A 22,653-nucleotide genomic window follows, 5' to 3' on the forward strand; every position below is an offset into this window, starting at 1 on the left:
AGCCCCGGCCCGCTAGCTTTCCTGAACACTGTGTCCCCTGCTCGCCTAGCATAGTAGTGACTATTGAACAGAACCCTGACTCCCCTATTGCTGCTCTTTTGACCCTATGATCACTCAGCTACACAGCTGATGCCCTTGGACTATTTCAATAACACGGTACCTCTTTATTTTTTACCTGTCATCCCAGCCTTAAACTCAGGTCCTGTGTGTACCTAACTGACCTGCTCTGCCCATTCATCTCCATTTACCCGTTGTTGTCTTAGCTCTCCTGATCAACACCTGTGACTGCTTTATGCCTCTCTCTGTCAATATGCCTTGTCTACTGTTGTCTTGGCTAGTTATTATTGTTTTATTTCACTGTAGATCCCTCAGTCCCGCTCAAAATGCCCTAGATAGCTAATTCGTTCCACCCCACACACATGCCGAGACCTCACCTAGATTAACTGATGCCTCCAGAGACGAAACCTCTCTCATCGTCACCCAACACATAGGTTTACCTCCACTGTACTCGCATCCTACCATACCCTTGTCTGTACATTATGCCTTGAACCTTTTCTACCACTCCCAGAAACCTGCTCCTTTTATTATCTGTCCCCAACGCACTAGACAACCAGTTATTTTAGCCTTTAGCCGTACCCTTATCCTACTTCTCCTCTATTCCTCCTCTATTCCTCTGGTGATGTAGAGGTTAACTCAGGCCCCCAGTACTACACTTATTCCCCAGGCGCTCTCATTTGTTGACTTCTGTAACCGTAAAAGCCTTGGTTTCATGCATGTTAACATCAGAAGCCTCCTCCCAAAGTTTTTTTCTCCCCCCTGCTTTAGCACACTCCGCTAATCCTGATGTCCTAGGCGTGTCTGAATCCTGGCTTAGGAAGGCAACCAACTACAACATTTTCCACCAAGATAGAACTGCCAAAGGGGGTGGAGTTGCAATCTACTGCAGAGACAGCATGCAGAGTTCTGTCATACTATCCAGGTCTGTGCCCAAACAGTTAGAGCTTCAACTTTTAAAAATCCACCTTTCCAGAAATAAGTCTCTCACTGTTGCTGCTTGTTAAAGACCCCCCTCAGCCCCCAGCTGTGCCCTGGACACCATATGTGAATTAATCGCCCTCCATTTATCTTCAGAGTTTGTACTGTTAGGTGATCACAACTGGGATATGCTTAACACCCCGGCCGTCCTACAATCTAAGCTAGATGCCCTCAATCTCACACAAATTATCATGGAACCTACTAACCCTAAATCCGTAAACACGGGCACCCTCATACATATCATCCTTACCAACCTGCCCTCTAAATACGCCTCAACCAGGAACTCAGCGATCACTGCCTCATTGCCTGCGTCCGTAGTGGGTCCGCGGTCAAACGACCACCCCTCATCATTGTCAAATGCTCCCTAAAACACTTCAGCGAGCAGGCCTTTCTAATCGACCTGGCCCGGGTATCCTGGAAGGATATTGACCTCATTTCGTCAGTAGAGGGTGTTTGGTTATTCTTTAAAAGAGCTTTCCTCATCTTAAATAAGCATGCCCCATTCTTTTTTTTTAAACCAGGAACATATATAGATAGTCCTTGGTTCACTCCAGACCTGACTGCCCTTGACCAGCACAAAAACATCCTGTGGCGTACTGCATTCGCATCGAATAGCCCCCGCGATATGCAACTTTTCAGGGAAGTTAGGAACTAATATACACAGGCAGTTAGGAAAGCAAAGTCTAGCTTTTTCAAACAGAAATTTGCATCCTGTATCCTCCAAAAAGTTCTGGGACACTGTAAAGTCCATGGAGAATAAGAACACCAGCTGCCCACTGCTGGCTGAGGCTAGGAAAGACTGTCACTACTGATAAATCCGCGATAGAGAATTTCAAGGAGCATTTTTCTATGGCTGGCCATGCTTTCCACCTGGCTACCCCTACCCCGGTCAACAGCTCTGCACCCCCCACAGCAACTTGCCAAAGTACCTTCTCCGCTATGCAATCTGGTTTTCGAGCTGGTCATGGTTGCACCTCAGCCATGCTTAAGGTCCTAAACGATATCATAACCGCCATAGATAAAAGATAATACTGTGCAGCCATATTCATTGACCTGGCCAAGGCTTTCGACTCTTGTCAATCACCACATTCTTATCGGCAGACGCAACAGCCTTGGTTTCTCAAATGACTGGCTAGCCTGGTTCACCAACTACTTCTCAGAGTTCAGTGTGTCAAATCGGAGGGCCTGTTGTTCGGACCTCTGGCAGTCTCTATGGGGGTTTAATTCTCGGGCCGACTCTCTTCTCTGTATATATCATATACTCTTATACTCTTGCTGCTGGTGATTCTCTGATCCACCTCTATGCAGACAACACCATTCTGTATACATCTGGCCGTTCTTTGGACACTGTTAATAACAAACTTCTAGATGAGCTTCAATGCCATACAACTCCTTCCGTGGCCTCCAACTGAATGCAAGTACAACTGAATGCATGCTCTTCAACCGATCTTTGCCCTCACCTGCCCGCCCGTCTAGCATCACTACTCTAGACGGGTCTGACTTAGAATATGTGGATATCTACAAATACCTATGTGTCTGGTTAGACTGTAAACTCTCCTTCCTGACTCATATCAAGCATCTCCAATCCAAAATTAATTCTAGAATCGGCTTCCTATTTCGCAAAGAAGCATTCTTCACTCATGCTGCCAAACATACCCTCGTAAAACTGTCTATCCTACCGATCTTAGACTTAGGCGATGTCATTTACAAAAAAGTCTCCAGCACTCTACTCAGCAAACTGGATGCAGTCTATCACAGTGCCATCCGTTTTGTCACCAAAGTTCCATATACTACCCACCACTGCGGACCTGCATGTTCTCGTTGGCTGGCCCTCACTTCATATTCGTTGCCAAACCCACTGGCTCCAGGTCATCTATAAGTCTTTGCTAGGTAAAGCCTCGCCTTATTTCAGCTCACTGGTCACCATAGCAGCACCCACCCGCAGCACGCGCTCCAGCAGGTATATTTCCATGGTCACCCCCGATGCCAACTCCTCCTTTGGCCCGCCTTTCCTTCCAGTTCTCTGCTGCCAATGACTGGAATGAACTGCAAAAATCACTGAAGCTGGAGACTCATATCTCCCTCACTAGATTTAAGCACCAGCTGTCAGAGCAGCTCACAGATTACTGCACCTGTACATAGCCCATCTGTAAATAGCCCACCCAACTATCTCATCTCCATATTGTTATTTATTTGCTCCTTTGCACCCCAGTATCTCTACTTGCACATGCATCTTCTACTCATCTATCACTCCAGTGTTTAATTGCGAAATTGTAATTATTTCGCCACTATGGCCTATTTATTGCCTTACCTCCCTAATATTACTTCATTTGCACACACTGTATATAGACGTTTATATTGTGTTATTGACTGTACGTTTGTTTATTCCATGTGTAACTCTGTGTTGTATGTGTCGAACTGCTTTGCTTTATCTTGGCTAGGTCGCAGTTGTAAATTATAACTTGTTCTCAACTGTTCTGGGCTGTTGCTGGCCAACACTGACTTTCAACTCCCTCCAAAGATGTTATATGTGGTTGAGATCTGGAGACTGGCTAGGCCACTCCGGGACCTTGAAATGCTTCTTACGAAGCCACTCCTTCATTGCCCGGGTGGTGTGTTTGGGATCATTGTCATGCTGAAAGACCCAGCCACGTTTCATCTTCAATGCCCTTGCTCATGGAAGGAGGTTTTCACTCAAAATCTCACGATACATGGCCCCATTCATTCTTTCCTTTACACGGATCAGTCGTCCTGGTCCCTTTGCAGAAAAACAGTCCCAAAGCAAAGGTGTTCTTTGGATGCAACTCAGCATTCTTTGTCCTCCAAACACGACGAGTTGAGTATTTACAAAAAAGTTATATTTTGGTTTCATCTGACCATATGACATTCTCACAATCTTCTTCTGGATCATCCAAATGCTCTCTAGCAAACTTCAGACGGGCCTGGACATGTACTGGCTTAAGCAAGGGAGCACGTCTGGCACTGCAAGATTTGAGTCCCTGGCGGCGTAGTGTGTTACTGATGGTAGGCTTTGTTACTTTGGTCCCAGCTCTCTGCAGGTCATTCACTAGGTCCCCCCGTGTGGTTCTGGGATTTTTGCTCACCGTTCTTGTGATCATTTTGACCCCACGGGGTGAGATCTTGTGTGGGTTCCCAGATCTAGGGAGATTATCAGTGGTCTTGTCTTCCATTTCCTAATAATTGCTCCCAGAGTTGATTTTTTCAAACCAAGCTGCTTACCTATTGCAGATTCAGTCTTCCCAGCCTGGTGCAGGTCTACAATTTTGTTTCTGGTGTCCTTTAACAGCTCTTTGGTCTTGGTCATAGTGGAGTTTGGAGTGTGACTGTTTGAGGTTGTGGACAGGTCTTTTATACTGATAACAAGTTCAAACAGGTGCCATTAATACAGGTAACGAGTGGAGGACGGAGGAGCCTCTTAAAGAAGAAGTTACAGGTCTGTGAGAGCCAGAAATCTTGCTTGTTTGTAGGTGACCAAATACTTATTTTCCACCATAATTTACAAATAAATTCATTAAAAATCCTACAATGTGATTTTCTGGATTTTTTTCTCATTTTGTCTGTCATAGTTGAAGTGTACCTATGATGAAAATTACAGGCCTCTTCTTTTTAGGTGGGAGAACTTGCACAATTGGTGGCTGACTAAATACTTTTTTGCCCCACACTATGTCCAGTGATCTCAAAGCATCAGCACATGACCATGATGTATTCACTCCTTCACTTTCATAAGCATTGTAAAGGTGTTGTGAGGTGAAAGGTTATCAGGTGTTTGGTGTGGCATCCTGGTTCCAAGTAAGGGATCATCACTGATTTAGGGCTGGTGCTGAGTATCAATGCTAGCTAACAAATACACTGCTCAAAAAAATAAAGGGAACACTAAAATAACACATCCTAGAGCTGAATGAATGAAATATTCTTCAATACTTTTTTCTTTACATAGTTGAATGTGCTGACAACAAAATCACACAAAAATTATCAATGGAATCAAATTGATCAACCCATGGAGGTCTGGATTTGGAGTCACACTCAAAATTAAAGTGGAAAACCACACTACAGGCTGATCCAACTTTTATGTAATGTCCTTAAAACAAGTCAAAATGAGGCTCAGTAGTGTGTGTGTGGCCTCCATGTGCCTGTATGACCTCCCTACAACGCCTGGGCATGCTCCTGATGAGGTGGCGGATGGTCTCCTGAGGGATCTCCTCCCAGACCTGGACTAAAGCATCCGCCAACTCCTGGACAGTCTGTGGTGCAACGTGGCGTTGGTGGATGGAGCGAGACATGATGTCCCAGATGTGCTCAATTGGATTCAGGTCTGGGGAACGGGCGGGCCAGTCCATAGCATCAATGCCTTCCTCTTGCAGGAACTGCTGACACACTCCAGCCACATGAGGTTTAGCATTGTTTTGCATTAGGAGGAACCCAGGGCCAACCGCACCAGCATATGGTCTCACAAGGGGTCTGAGCATCTCATCTCGGTACCTAATGGCAGTCAGGCTACATCTGGCGAGCACATGGAGGGCTGTGCGGCCCCCCAAAGAAATGCCACCCCACACCATGACTGACCCACCGCCAAACCGGTCATGCTGGAGGATGTTGCAGGCAGCAGAAGGTTCTCCACGGCGTCTCCAGACTGTCACGTCTGTCACGTGCTCAGTGTGAACCTGCTTTCATCTGTGAAGAGCACAGGGCGCCAGTGGCGAATTTGCCAATTTTGGTGTTCTCTGGCAAATGCCAAACGTCCTGCACGGTGTTGGGCTGTAAGCACAACCCCCACCTGTGGACGTCGGGCCCTCATACCACCCTCATGGAGTCTGTTTCTGACCGTTTGAGCAGACACATGCACATTTGTGTTCTGCTAGAGGTCATTTTGCAGGGCTCTGGCAGTGCTCCTCCTGTTCCTCCTTGTACAAAAAAAGTGGTCTGTCGTTATCACCTGTAGAACCACTCCTTTATTGGGGTTGTCTTGCTAATTGCCTATAATTTCCACCTGTTTTCTATGCCATTTGCACAACAGCATGTGAAATTTATTGTCAATCAGTGTTGCTTCCTAAGTGGACAGTTTGATTTCATAGAAGTGTGATTGACTTGGAGTTACATTGTGTGGTTTAAGTGTTCCCTTTATTTTTTTGAGCAGTGTGTGTATATATATATATATATATATATATATATATATATATATATATATATATATATATATATATATATATATATATATATATATATATATATATATATATATATATATATATATATATATATACACACAGTGCCTTGCGAAAGTATTCGGCCCCCTTGAACTTTGCGACCTTTTGCCACATTTCAGGCTTCAAACATAAAGATATAAAACTGTATTTTTTTGTGAATAATCAACAACAAGTGGAACGACATTTATTGGATATTTCAAACATTTTTAACAAATCAAAAACTGAAAAATTGGGCGTGCAAAATTATTCAGCCCCTTTACTTTCAGTGCAGCAAACTCTCTCCAGAAGTTCAGTGAGGATCTCTGAATGATCCAATGTTGACCTAAATGACTAATGATGATAAATACAATCCACCTGTGTGTAATCAAGTCTCCGTATAAATGCACCTGCACTGTGATAGTCTCAGAGGTCCGTTAAAAGCGCATAGAGCATCATGAAGAACAAGGAACACACCAGGCAGGTCTGAGATAATGTTGTGAAGAAGTTTAAAGCCGGATTTGGATACAAAAAGATTTCCCAAGCTTTAAACATCCCAAGGAGCACTGTGCAAGCGATAATATTGAAATGGAAGGGGTATCAGACCACTGCAAATCTACCAAGACCTGGCCGTCCCTCTAAACTTTCAGCTCATACAAGGAGAAGACTGATCAGAGATGCAGCCAAGAGGCCCATGATCACTCTGGATGAACTGCAGAGATCTACAGCTGAGGTGGGAGACTCTGTCCATAGGACAACAATCAGTCGTATATTGCACAAATCTGGCCTTTATGGAAGAGTGGCAAGAAGAAAGCCATTTCTTAAAGATATCCATAAAAAGTGTTGTGTAAAGTTTGCCACAAGCCACCTGGGAGACACACCAAACATGTGGAAGAAGGTGCTCCGGTCAGATGAAACCAAAATTGAACTTTTTGGCAACAATGCAAAACGTTATGTTTGGCGTAAAAGCAACACAGCTGAACACACCATCCCCACTGTCAAACATGGTGGTGGCAGCATCATGGTTTGGGCCTGCTTTTCTTCAGCAGGGACAGGGAAGATGGTTAAAATTGATGGGAAGATGGATGGAGCCAAATACAGGACCATTCTGGAAGAAAAGCTGATGGATTCTGCAAAAGACCTGAGACCGGGACTGAGATTTGTCTTCCAACAATACAATGATCCAAAACATAAAGCAAAATCTACAATGGAATGGTTCAAAAATAAAGATATCCAGGTGTTAGAATGGCCAAGTCAAAGTCCAGACCTGAATCCAATCGAGAATCTGTGGAAAGAACTGAAAACTGCTGTTCACAAATGCTCTCCATCCAACCTCACTGAGCTCGAGCTGTTTTGCAAGGAGGAATGGGAAAAAATGTCAGTCTCTCGATGTGCAAAACTGATAGAGACATACCCCAAGCGACTTACAGCTGTAATCGCAGCAAAAGGTGGCGCTACAAAGTATTAACTTAAGGGGGCTGAATAATTTTGCACGCCCAATTTTTCAGTGTTTGATTTGTTAAAAAAGTTTGAAATATCCAATAAATGTCGTTCCACTTCATGATTGTGTCCCACTTGTTGTTGATTCTTCACAAAAAAATACAGTTTTATATCTTTATGTTTGAAGCCTGAAATGTGGCAAAAGGTCGCAAAGTTCAAGGGGGCCGAATACTTTCGCAAGGCACTGTGTATATATATATATATATATATACACACACTAATAACCACAGGCTCTGCAGGGTGAGATATTTATTCCAATGTAACACTAACTGTTAACACACATTGAAGTCATCAGCTCTCCAGTTCAAAGCATTCACACCCCAGGCTGTGGTTATTTCTGTACCTTGGCATAAGCTGTGCCTTGGTCTCCATTTCAGAGATTCACATGGTACCGGGCTGGGCTCCAGGAGCACCAGGTGGGCATGTTTGTTACTGCTGTGTGTGTGTAGAGTTGCTATGGTGTGTGTGTTTGTAGAGGTGATGTGCTGTGCTCAGGTTCAGGTCTATGTTCTCAGAATCACAGGGAGCCTGTCAGTGGCCTCATTAGCTGCCCTTGACTGGCTGCAACGCGCAGGGAACACTGTGTGTGTGTATTGAGTTGGCTGTGGGTGTGTTTGTGTGTCTGCAGGTGGCTGGGGGTGTACTGGTGTAGTCATCTGCTTGGCCTCATGCTGTGCCTGAGCTGATAGGTCAGAGGTTACCAAGTCTGTGACATCAATAGTGCTTCGTCCTCCCATCTGCGTTCCTTCGCTCTGAATTTTTCCAGATTTTGTTACGTCACAGCCTTATGCTAAAATAGATTACATTTTATTGTTCCCTAATCAGTCTACACACAACATCCCATAATGACCAAGCAAAAACATATTTGGCTAATTTATAAAAAATAAAAAAAACAGATTGTGATTCGTTCTCCCATCTGGGTTCCTTCTCTCATTCTTTAGCTCTGGCTCATGTTTTGTTATTTTCTAAGAGGGAGCATTAGCAAGAAACAAGGCTGAGATGGTGAGGAAGAGGCATAGAGAAAGTGGGGGGATAGAGACGTGAGCTGAGATGGTGAGGAAGAGGCATAGAGAAAGTGGGGGGATAGAGACGTGAGCTGAGATGGTGAGGAAGAGGCATAGAGAAAGTGGGGGGATAGAGACGTGAGCTGAGATGGTGAGGAAGAGGCATAGAGAAAGTGGGGGGATAGAGACGTGAGCTGAGATGGTGAGGAAGAAGCATAGAGAAAGTGGGGGGATAGAGACGTGAGCTGAGATGGGGAGGAAGAGGCATAGAGAAAGTGTGGGGATAGAGGCATAGAGAAAGTGGGGGGATAGAGACGTGAGCTGAGATGGTGAGGAAGAGGCATAGAGAAAGTGGGGGGATAAAGACGTGAGCTGAGATGGTGAGGAAGAGGCATAGAGAAAGTGGGGGGATAGAGACGTGAGCTGAGATGGTGAGGAAGAGGCATAGAGAAAGTGGGGGGATAGAGACGTGTGCTGAGATGGGGAGGAAGGGGCATAGAGAAAGTGGGGGGATAGAGACGTGAGCTGAGATGGGGAGGAAGAGGCATAGAGAAAGTGGGGGGATAGAGACGTGAGCTGAGATGGGGAGGAAGAGGCATAGAGAAAGTGGGGGGATAGAGACGTGAGCTGAGATGGTGAGGAAGAGGCATAGAGAAAGTGGGGGGATAGAGACGTGAGCTGAGATGGTGAGGAAGAGGCATGGAGAAAGTGGGGGGATAGAGACGTGAGCTGAGATGGTGAGGAAGAGGCATGGAGAAAGTGGGGGGATAGAGACGTGAGCTGAGATGGTGAGGAAGAGGCATAGAGAAAGTGGGGGGATAGAGACGTGAGGAAGAGGCATAGAGAAAGTGGGGGGATAGAGACGTGAGCTGAGATGGTGAGGAAGAGGCATAGAGAAAGTGGGGGGATAGAGACGTGAGGAAGAGGCATAGAGAAAGTGGGGGGATAGACGTGAGCTGAGATGGTGAGGAAGAGGCATAGAGAAAGTGGGGGGATAGAGACGTGAGCTGAGATGGTGAGGAAGAGGCATAGAGAAAGTGGGGGGATAGAGACGTGAGCTGAGATGGTGAGGAAGAGGCATAGAGAAAGTGGGGGGATAGAGACGTGAGCTGAGATGGTGAGGAAGGGAGGTTGGAGTTAAATGGTCCGTGTCACAGCCCCCTTTAACAGGCTGGATTACAGCTCCTATGTGTGTTGGGAGCTCACTACCTCAGGGGGCCTGCTATCCCCACCACCACACACACACCTTACCCCCGCTGGCACTATTGGCCTGGGCAACTGGACAGAGGCACAGCTGATTAAATCAGGCATCTAACAAGGAAAGAGGCAGAGAAGAGGGGGTGAGATTAGAAGAGGTAGAGAAGGACGGAGTGGGGAAGAAGCATAGTTGTAGATGTGGAGAGACGGGTTGAGAAAGGAGGGAGTTATTGAGACGGTATTGATGGGTAAAATAGTCATATTTTTCAGTGTGTTCTTCGAGTCACTGTGTCCTTATTTGCATTTGAACAAATAGACAAATATCACCTCACTTGAATAATCCTGACATTTCACTGAGGAACCCACACCTTGTTCTCCTGACACACACACCATTACCGTCAGGGTTTCTCTGTTTGCCTGGCGTCTAATGACTGTAAATCTAGTCGCTGTGTGATGATTTGCTATTTCAGTCTATGCATTTTGATGAGCACACACATACAGACACTGTGGCAAGCTGAGACGGAGCAGGTCAATTGAAAGGGTCTTTGACTGTCCTGAGTGTTTTAATTAAAGAAGCAAAGAAAAGTAAACACTGAGCTAATTATGATTTGCTGTAATTAGCTGTCCCTCTGATCTTAATTGCTTTTGAATATAGCTGACCTCCATTTGTGTGTTTGTGTGAGAGTTGTGCTTGTAATGTGAATGCAAGGGATGTGAGCATGTTCCCTGTTGCATTAAATATTCTACTTGTGTGTGATCATGATTTTTCATGTCTATGGCGTGAATGTGTTGTCTAAGGCAGCTTGTCCTTTCTGATGTGTATAATGTGTGTGTGTGTATAAGGTAGAGGTCGACCGATTTTATGATTTTTCAACGCCGATACCGATTATTGGAGGACCAAAAAAGCCGATACCGATTAATCGGACAATTACAACAATACTGAATGAACGCTTATTTTAACTTAATATAATACATCAAGTAAATAATGCAAAAACAAAGTGTTGGAGAAGAAAGTAAAAGTGCAATATTTGCCATGTAAGAAAGCTAACGTTTAAGTTCCTTGCTCAGAACATGAGAACATATGAAAGCTGGTGGTTCCTTTTAACATGAATCTTCAATATTCCCAGGTAAGACGTTTTAGGTTGTAGTTATTATAGGAATTATAGGACTATTTCCCTCTATACCATTTGTATTTCATTAACCTTTGACTATTGGATGTTCTTATAGGCACTTTAGTATTGCCAGTGTAACAGTATAGCTTCCGTCCCTCTCCTCGCCTCTACCTGGGCTCAAACCAGGAACACATCGACAACAGCCACCCTCGAAGCAGCATTACCCATGCAGAGCAAGGGAAACAACCACCCCAAGGCTCAGAGCGAGTGACGTTTGAAACGCTATTTGCGTGCACCCCGCTAAACATTTCACATCGGTTACACCAGCCTAATCTCGGGAGTTGATAGGCTTGACGCACAATGAAGAGCTGCTGGCAAAACGCACGAAAGTGCTGTTTGAATGAATGATTATGAGTCTGCTGCTGCCTACCACAGCTCAGTCAGACTATATATGCAACGCAGGACACGCTAGATAAACTAGTAATATCATCAACTAGTGATTATGATTGATTGATTGTTTTTTATAAGATAAGTTTAATGCTAGCTAGCAACTTACCTTGGTTACTGCATTCGCGTAACAGGCAGTCAGTCTCCTTGTGGAGTGCAACGAGAGGTAGGTCGTTATTGCATTGGACTAGTTTACTGTAAGGTTGCAAGATTGAATCCCCTGAACTGACAAGGTACAAATCTGTCGTTCTGCCCATGAACAAGCAGTTAACCCACCGTTCCTAGGCCGTCATTGAAAATAAGAATGTGTTCTTCACTGACTTGCCTTGTTAAATAAAGGTGTAAAAAAAATATATAATAATTCTCGTCCAAATTGGTGTTGTAAAATACCGATTTCCGATTGTTATGAAAACTTGAAATCAGCCCTAATTAATCGGTCAACTTCTAGTGTGTGTGTATAAAGTGTGTGTTCTCCTCTCCCAGGCCCTCTTGGACACAGTGGTACAGAGGAGTGAAGGCTACAGCGTGGAGCGTTTAGAGAGACTCTTCTCTCTCCTCAGTCAGTGCATCTACCAACACCGCCTGGACTACGACAAGACACTGCTACTGGAGGTTAGACGAACACACAGACACGCCGCTTACAGACACGGCGCTTACAGACACGCCGCTACAGACACGCCGCAACAGACACGCCGCTTACAGACACGCCGCTTACAGACACGCCGCTACAGACACACCGCTTACAGACACGCCGCTTACAGACACGCCGCTTACAGACACGCCGCTACAGACACGCCGCTACAGACACGCCGCTTACAGACACGCCGCTACAGACACGCCGCTACAGACACGCCGCTTACAGACACGCCGCTACAGACACGCCGCTTACAGACACGCCGCTACAGACACGCCGCTTACAGACACGCCGCTACAGACACGCCGCTACAGACACGCCGCTACAGACACGCCGCTTACAGACACGCCGCTTACAGACACGCCGCTTACAGACACGCCGCTTACAGACACGCCGCTACAGACACGCCGCAACAGACACGCCGCTTACAGACACGCCGCTTACAGACACGCCGCTTACAGACACGCCGCTTACAGACACGCCGCTTACAGACACGCCGCAACAGACACGCCGCTTACAGACACGCCGCTTACAGACACGCCGCTACAGACACGCCGCTTACAGACACGCCGCTTACAGACACGCCGCTTACAGACACGCCGCTTACAGACACGCCGCTTACAGACACGCCGCTTACAGACACGCCGCTACAGACACGCCGCTTACAGACACGCCGCTTACAGACACGCCGCAACAGACACGCCGCTTACAGACACGCCGCTTACAGACACGCCGCTACAGACACGCCGCTTACAGACACGCCGCTTACAGACACGCCGCTTACAGACACGCCGCTTACAGACACGCCGCTTACAGACACGCCGCTTACAGACACGCCGCTACAGACACGCCGCTTACAGACACGCCGCTTACAGACACGCCGCTACAGACACGCCGCTTACAGACACGCCGCTTACAGACACGCCGCTTACAGACACGCCGCTTACAGACACGCCGCTTACAGACACGCCGCTACAGACACGCCGCTTACAGACACGCCGCTTACAGACACACCGCTTACAGACACGCCGCTACAGACACGCCGCTTACAGACACGCCGCTACAGACACGCCGCTTACAGACACGCCGCTTACAGACACGCCGCTTACAGACACGCCGCTTACAGACACGCCGCTTACAGACACGCCGCTTACAGACACGCCGCTTACAGACACGCCGCTTACAGACACGCCGCTACAGACACGCCGCTTACAGACACGCCGCTACAGACACGCCGCTTACAGACACGCCGCTTACAGACACGCCGCTACAGACACACCGCTTACAGACACGCCGCTTACAGACACGCCGCTACAGACACGCCGCTACAGACACGCCGCTTACAGACACGCCGCTTACAGACACGCCGCTTACAGACACGCCGCTTACAGACACGCCGCAACAGACACGCCGCTTACAGACACGCCGCTTACAGACACGCCGCTACAGACACGCCGCTTACAGACACGCCGCTTACAGACACGCCGCTTACAGACACGCCGCTTACAGACACGCCGCTTACAGACACGCCGCTTACAGACACGCCGCTACAGACACGCCGCTTACAGACACGCCGCTTACAGACACGCCGCTACAGACACGCCGCTTACAGACACGCCGCTTACAGACACGCCGCTTACAGACACGCCGCTTACAGACACGCCGCTTACAGACACGCCGCTTACAGACACGCCGCTACAGACACGCCGCTTACAGACACGCCGCTTACAGACACGCCGCTTACAGACACGCCGCTACAGACACGCCGCTTACAGACACGCCGCTACAGACACGCCGCTTACAGACACGCCGCTTACAGACACGCCGCTTACAGACACGCCGCTTACAGACACGCCGCTTACAGACACGCCGCTTACAGACACGCCGCTTACAGACACGCCGCTTACAGACACGCCGCTACAGACACGCCGCTTACAGACACGCCGCTACAGACACGCCGCTTACAGACACGCCGCTTACAGACACGCCGCTACAGACACACCGCTTACAGACACGCCGCTTACAGACACGCCGCTACAGACACGCCGCTTACAGACACGCCGCTTACAGACACGCCGCTTACAGACACGCCGCTACAGACACGCCGCTTACAGACACGCCGCTTACAGACACGCCGCTTACAGACACGCCGCTACAGACACGCCGCTTACAGACACGCCGCTACAGACACGCCGCTTACAGACACGCCGCTACAGACACGCCGCTTACAGACACGCCGCTACAGACACACCGCTTACAGACACGCCGCTTACAGACACGCCGCTTACAGACACGCCGCTTACAGACACGCCGCTTACAGACACGCCGCTACAGACACGCCGCTTACAGACACGCCGCTTACAGACACGCCGCTACAGACACGCCGCTACAGACACGCCGCTTACAGACACGCCGCTACAGACACACCGCTTACAGACACGCCGCTACAGACACGCCGCTTACAGACACGCCGCTACAGACACGCCGCTTACAGACACGCCGCTTACAGACACGCCGCTACAGACACGCCGCTACAGACACGCCGCTTACAGACACGCCGCTTACAGACACGCCGCTACAGACACGCCGCTTACAGACACGCCGCTTACAGACACGCCGCTACAGACACGCCGCTTACAGACACGCCGCTACAGACACGCCGCTTACAGACACGCCGCTTACAGACACGCCGCTACAGACACGCCGCTTACAGACACGCCGCTTACAGACACGCCGCTTACAGACACGCCGCTTACAGACACGCCGCTACAGACACACCGCTACAGACACACCGCTACAGACACGCCGCTTACAGACACGCCGCTTACAGACACGCCGCTACAGACACGCCGCTACAGACACGCCGCTTACAGACACGCCGCTACAGACACGCCGCTTACAGACACACCGCTACAGACACGCCGCTTACAGACACGCCGCTACAGACACACCGCTTACAGACACGCCGCTTACAGACACGCCGCTTACAGACACGCCGCTACAGACACGCCGCTACAGACACGCCGCTTACAGACACGCCGCTTACAGACACGCCGCTACAGACACGCCGCTACAGACACGCCGCTTACAGACACGCCGCTTACAGACACGCCGCTTACAGACACGCCGCTACAGACACGCCGCTACAGACACGCCGCTACAGACACGCCGCTACAGACACGCCGCTACAGACACGCCGCTACACTGTGCCGTGAGAAAGTATTCACACCCCTCGACTTTTTACGCATTTTATGTTACAAAGTGGGATTACATTTTTTTTTTTTACTTGTCCTTTTTTGCCAATGATCCACACACACTACTCTGTCAACGTGGGGTGGGGAGGAGTTTTAAATGAAAAATAAAACATATATACGCATCTTCATTAGAGTCAATACATGTTAGAATCACCTGGGTAAGTCTCTAAGCTCTTTCCACACCTGGATTGTACAATGTTTGCCAATTTATTCTTTTAAAAATGATTTAACCTTTGTCAAGTTGGTTGTTGATCCTTGCTTGACAGCCATTTAAGTCAAAACTGAAACTAGGCCACTCAGGAACATTCACTGTCTTCTTGGTAAGCAACTCCAGTGTAGATTTGGCCTTGTGTTTTAGGTTATTTTTGAGCTGAAAGGTGCATTTTTCAGTCTGTTGGAATGCAGACAACCAGGTTTTCCTCTAGGATTGCTCTATTCCATTTATTTTTATCCTAAAAAAACTCCCTAGTCCTTGCTGATGTAAACCATACCCATAACATGATGCAGTCACCACCATGCTTGACAATATGAAGTGGTGCTCTGTGATGTTGGATTTGCCAAAAACGTAACACTTAGTATTCAGTGCAAGAAATTAGCTTTTTGTCCTATCACTTTAGTGCCTTGTTGCAGAATATTTTTATTCTGTACAGGCTTCCTTTTCACTGTCAATTAGGTTAGTATTGTGTAGTAATTACAGTGCTGTTGATCCATCTGCAGTTTTCTCCAATCACAACCATTAAACTCATATGGACACAAACACATTCAGACAATATTTTACTGTAATAGAGGATAACGACCCTTCTAATGATACACTAAAAGGGTATCTACTTCCAACATTTAGAACAGACCCTACTAAAATGGGAGTATCAATGAATATTAACTGTGTAAATACTCAGTTTCTGTCATGCATGATGTTGTCGTACCGCTAGCAGCAGTTTAGCCACAGACTGTCATACTAGTTGTCTAGTGTGTGTTTTAGAAATGTGCGTTGAGCATCAAAAACTAAACCACACACACAGGTGTTAAAGGCAGGGCAGACGATAACATACACACACACACAGGTGTTAAAGGCAGGGCAGACGATAACACACACACACAGGTGTTAAAAGCAGGGCAGACGATAACATACACACACACACAGGTGTTAAAGGCAGGGCAGACGATAACACACACACACAGGTGTTAAAAGCAGGGCAGACGATAACATACACACACACACACACACAGGTGTTAAAAGCAGGGCAGACGATAACATACACACACACACAGGTGTTAAAGGCAGGGCAGACGATAACACACACACACAGGTGTTAAAAGCAGGGCAGACGATAACATACACACACACACAGGTGTTAAAGGCAGGGCAGACGATAACACACACACACAGGTGTTAAAAGCAGGGCAGACGATAACACACACACACAGGTGTTAAAAGCAGGGCAGACGATAACATACACACACAGGTGTTAAAAGCAGGGCAGACGATAACATACACACACAGGTGTTAAAGGCAGGGCAGACGATAACATACACACACAGGTGTTAAAAGCAGGGCAGACGATAACATACACACACAGGTGTTAAAAGCAGGGCAGACGATAACATACACACACAGGTGTTAAAAGCAGGGCAGACGATAACATACACACACAGGTGTTAAAAGCAGGGCAGACGATAACATACACACACAGGTGTTAAAAGCAGGGCAGACGATAACATACACACACAGGTGTTAAAAGCAGGGCAGACGATAACACACACACACACAGGTGTTAAAAGCAGGGCAGACGATAACATACACACACAGGTGTTAAAAGCAGGGCAGACGATAACATACACACGCACAGGTGTTAAAAGCAGGGCAGACGATAACATACCCACACACACACACAGGTATTAAAAGCAGGGCAGCCGATAACATACACACACACAGGTGTTAAAAGCAGGGCAGCCGATAACATACACACACACACACACAGGTATTAAAAGCAGGGCAGCCGATAACATACACACACACACAGGTGTTAAAAGCAGGGCAGACGAAAACATATACACACACACAGGTGTTAAAAGCAGGGCAGATGATAACATACACACACACACACACACACACACACACACAGGTGTTAAAAGCAGGGCAGCCGATAACATACACACACACAGGTGTTAAAAGCAGGGCAGACGATAACATACACACACACAGGTGTTAAAAGCAGGGCAGATGATAACATACACACACACAGGTGTTAAAAGCAGGGCAGACGATAACATACACACACAGGTGTTAAAAGCAGGGCAGACGATAACATACACACACAGGTGTTAAAAGCAGGGCAGACGATAACATACACACACAGGTGTTAAAGGCAGGGCAGACGATAACATACACACACAGGTGTTAAAAGCAGGGCAGACGATAACATACACACACAGGTGTTAAAAGCAGGGCAGACGATAACATACACACACAGGTGTTAAAAGCAGGGCAGACGATAACATACACACACAGGTGTTAAAAGCAGGGCAGACGATAACATACACACACAGGTGTTAAAAGCAGGGCAGACGATAACATACACACACAGGTGTTAAAAGCAGGGCAGACGATAACACACACACACAGGTGTTAAAAGCAGGGCAGACGATAACATACACACGCACAGGTGTTAAAAGCAGGGCAGACGATAACATACACACGCACAGGTGTTAAAGGCAGGGCAGACGATAACATACACACACAGGTGTTAAAAGCAGGGCAGACGATAACATACCCACGCACAGGTGTTAAAAGCAGGGCAGCCGATAACATACACACACAGGTGTTAAAAGCAGGGCAGCCGATAACATACACACACACAGGTGTTAAAAGCAGGGCAGCCGATAACATACACACACACACACACAGGTATTAAAAGCAGGGCAGCCGATAACATACACACACACACAGGTGTTAAAAGCAGGGCAGACGAAAACATATACACACACACAGGTGTTAAAAGCAGGGCAGATGATAACATACACACACACACACACACACACACACAGGTGTTAAAAGCAGGGCAGCCGATAACATACACACACACAGGTGTTAAAAGCAGGGCAGACGATAACATACACACACACAGGTGTTAAAAGCAGGGCAGATGATAACATACACACACACAGGTGTTAAAAGCAGGGCAGCCGATAACATACACACACACAGGTGTTAAAAGCAGGGCAGATGATAACATACACACACACACAGGTGTTAAAAGCAGGGCAGATGATAACATACACACACACAGGTGTTAAAAGCAGGGCAGATGATAACATACACACGCACAGGTGTTAAAAGCAGGGCAGATGATAACATACACACACAGGTGTTAAAAGCAGGGCAGATGATAACATACACACACACACACAGGTGTTAAAAGCAGGGCAGATGATAACATACACACACAGGTATGTTCATCGATGTGTATGTAAATCTTTCTGGGATTTTCTCAGATGCAGTGTAAAGGGGTTGACTTTTTCTAGCACCTTTCACCAGGTCTTAGAGCTTTACGCTGTATAGAGGTAACTCCCCTCACCCCTGGGTGTGTACTACTCACATTCATGACATTGAGAATAACAATTCAATTGTTGGTGCCAACATGGCTCATTTGAATTCATTGAGCACCTATTAGTAAGCTTGTGGTTTGTGGTAATAGTGTAACAGATGTGATTCATACAGACGTATATTCTGACCTGTATGTTTTTCTGTTTTTTTCAGGAGATGGAGAGGAAAGTCCAGAATTTCATTACATTCCTGTGAGACTCGGCGAGACAGTCAGGTTGACCCTGATTTAGACTCTGAACACACACACACGCGAGAGGGACAGAGACCAGCCTTTGGGCCAAGTCCTTACACACAGAGCAAATACATAGCCCTGGTCTTAACGTAAACAACAGAACAAGGAAAAATAAAGACCAAGGAGAAAAAGAGGAGATTTCTATGGTGCTATAGTCTCAGGTACCCTGGTCGGACCCAGACCCAGTCTACAACCAAACGGACTCATGGACACGCGCACACAGGAATGATGAAAGGGGTGTCGCTGGTGCTATTCAGGTGCTATCCTAATCCATGGGGCTCTGAGGAGTAACTGACCAACAAAACAGATTGGGTGATGTCATATCTCAATACGGCCTACTTTTGAACTGAGCACACACACAGACTACATGTGTGCTTAGTTATACACACAGTAATCCCAGGCACAGATTGTCACCAGCAGTGTGTGTGCAGTTAGCTAGGAGGTTAAGGCAGTCTCCTGTTTCATTACCATTGCCGAGCCCATCTCTCAGTACTGTACTGAATCAGCATCATAGGCCAGTCATCTCATAGATACAACAGCTTACAGATCATACTGAGTCATTCAAACAGCCTGGTTTGATTAGCATCTGGCTCTAATCAATCCATAGATTTTTGATTGATATGGCTCTAATAACCACCCTTCTCGCCCAATGTCCATTAAATGTTTTGAGCGTGACGATACAGTTAGTTCATGTTGCACTGGTGGCCCAGAATCAGAGCCATCCATTACATATGGATACAGAAAGATATGGCTGCGGTTAGAATCAATTGATAATAAAACGTGTTACTGGAATGAATCAACAGAAACTAAGGAAGCGTTTGTTTTTTAGCTTTTCAGTCGTATCAAACAGATTGACGTGCTGCTTGTGGTAGCTGAATCACATCTCTGTCTGGAACTGTCCGTTTTCTTCAACACAAGCTGTGCCCTGCTAGTTTATATTCCCCATCCACTCCAAACTAACTGGAAGCGATTTTAATTGGACACTTGTAGTTTGCACTGACTAGCATGTGCCTTATTTAACCCCCAATGAACTTTAATATTTCTGAAAGAAGGGTTTTTATCAGCTGCTCTGTTAAATGTAGTGCAGTACAGTGGGTTCGATGTAGGCATTTCCCCCTTACTAACCACAGATCTAGGATCAGTTCACGCAACTATAACCTTTTGTGGGGGATAATATCTGACCTAGGACCAGAGGTCACTTCTACAGTACCAAACTCAGGATAGTCACAGTAGGAAAGCAGAGCTGTCTTTTCCTGCCCAGATGGAAAGAGGACAGTAGGGTTTTTATTACTTTCATGTGGATGGAGGTAAAAAAAAAGTGGTGCCAATTTTCCCCAAAATAAATACATTTCCTCGACGTTTTCCAATTTTATACGATACGTTGGTAACAATGTTTGGGTTGTTATTGCATTGATTGTGAAGCTTCTGATGATGAACAAGGCCATTCTGTTGAGGTTAGAACAGCATTATATTGTTTCATTCATTTTGTTTTTGGATTGTCTACGCCTGAAGGTAGTGGGAAGGTTGTAATCCGCTATGGTCTATCCATGTTCATCTTGTGGTAAAGATATATGCATTTGCTTTTCTTCTTGGATTTCCTTGGCCATGGATAAGTCCATGTTTTGACCAGAGTCAGCCGTTGGGTCACACAGACAACCCTTTCTCATTCAAATCATTCTTAACACCAGGGTTCTAACTCAACTCAGGTCCTGGCGAACTACTAGGTGTACAGGCTTTTGTTCCAAATAAACCTGGATCACAATTGGGCTGTAACAAAATCCTAGTAGCTCTAAGATTGGAGAGTTGTAAAAGCCCTGCTTTATGCTGGTCCAACCCCTGATGCTCTCCCCAACTCCCCCTCTGCCTTCTCTTGGATCGCTGGGTGAAGATTTAAAAGTTAATCATTTAAGAATATGCAAACTAGCATTTTGAGGCCTAAGCATTGGACTACTGCAGAGAGAAACAAAGCTACCTCAGCTTAATTTATTATAATGCTATGACAAACCGTTTACTGGGTGCACAGTATTAGGCCATGTTCCAAACTATCGTCGCAACTCTCATACTGCTAAGGTACTGGATCATCAGCACAAGTTCTGTGACTGCTGCGGTAACACCAGTTTGTTTGGTTGTCTTTATTGCATTTGAGCCGAGACGAAACATACAGCATTTAAGTTGAAGCAAATGTCAAACTGTATATTTCGGTTCTGCAGACAGTCGTCCTAAGATTGCTTTCCTTTCAGATCGTACTACACAATTTTACAGGCTATTGCGATTCTTCTGTCCATCTAACCACGATCTCGACGTGTTTGCAGACTCATCTTTCTTGTGGTGTTCCATTTTCTTTTTATTTATTAACATAATTATTCAACAGGTTTGTCTTAATATCCATTAACTGTCTTTGTATATTTGAAAATTGGGAAGAGTTGTTACTCAAAGTGATTTGATCTTAGTGCCGAGGTAGGTTTTGGAGCATAAAGGAGGTTACAGGTGTCTCAGGTTTCTTCAGGCTACACTTATTCCATTGTGATTCGTTTTTTCTTGTTTAGTGGTTATGGACTGCGGCATACTGGACGAGGCTAACGTTGACTCATCGGAATTTTTACTTAAAATATAATAGTGTGTTGCGGACTCAATTTGGCCACCAAGTAAAATAGTTTTTCAGCATTGGGGAATAAAATGTTATGTTCTTGTTTATACATTTGTCTGTTTGGACAAACCAATTTGTCTGGTATTAAACGATTTAGTCCAGTATGCGCGCAATTCTCCATCACAACTTAATTTTATCTGGGATTCATTTAGTATGTTTAATTTCTTCTTTGAGGTTTTAGTGTATTGAACATCCTTTTCCCCATTTAAGTGTTACTTTAGTGTGTTGTATTTCTGAAATAAACTGCTGTGATAAACTTGAATAAAGGTGCAGTGCTTCCATTTCCGCAGTGAACATGCCTGTCAAACGACTATAATTTTGGCTTTGAAACTGATTCCTTAATATTTGTACATTGATCTTAAGGTAACTAGTCTCGATTCAATCTGTATCGCCGAAGTTCATCTTCACAGCATGATTGAAATTTAGAGGCAAGTTTCCCACAGCGGTAAACGCTGATATGTTGGCTCAATCGAAATCTAACACTCGTAAGAAAAGACTAGGGCTGGATTCAAACCCAAGTGATTTCCGGCATTTGGTTTTGATGATTGGATAGCAAGTCGCCATCAGCCGATAATTAAGAACTGTTTTACTGAAGGTGTTGCTTGCACTTCGCTGGACAACTCCACACAAACAATGACTCAACCATATGGTGTTGCTTGCACTTCGCTGGACAACTCCACACAAACAATGACTCAACCATATGAAGGTGTTGCTTGCACTTCGCTGGACAACTCCACACAAACAATGACTCAACCATATGAAGGTGTTGCTTGCACTTCGCTGGAC

At 46.2% G+C, this 22,653-nt stretch overlaps 1 protein-coding gene across 2 annotated transcripts in view; it reads left to right on the top strand.

Annotated features, from left to right (window-relative positions):
- The window catches only part of atad2b (ATPase family AAA domain containing 2B), a 150,536-nt gene extending 128,403 nt beyond the window's left edge, over nucleotides 1-22,133 (top strand). For both annotated transcript variants that reach the window (XM_036976043.2, XM_036976044.2), the window contains exons 27-28: nucleotides 11,980-12,108; nucleotides 19,142-22,133. In XM_036976043.2, the coding sequence (XP_036831938.2) occupies nucleotides 11,980-12,108; nucleotides 19,142-19,183 (171 nt within the window). In that variant the 3' untranslated portion in view covers nucleotides 19,184-22,133. The remainder of the gene's footprint in view (nucleotides 1-11,979; nucleotides 12,109-19,141) is intronic.
- The last annotated feature ends 520 nt before the right edge of the window (nucleotides 22,134-22,653 follow it).

The sequence above is a fragment of the Oncorhynchus mykiss genome, chromosome 4 (assembly GCF_057628025.1).
Source record: "Oncorhynchus mykiss isolate SJ-2025 chromosome 4, ASM5762802v1, whole genome shotgun sequence".
NCBI classification, from domain to species: Eukaryota; Metazoa; Chordata; class Actinopteri; order Salmoniformes; family Salmonidae; genus Oncorhynchus; species Oncorhynchus mykiss.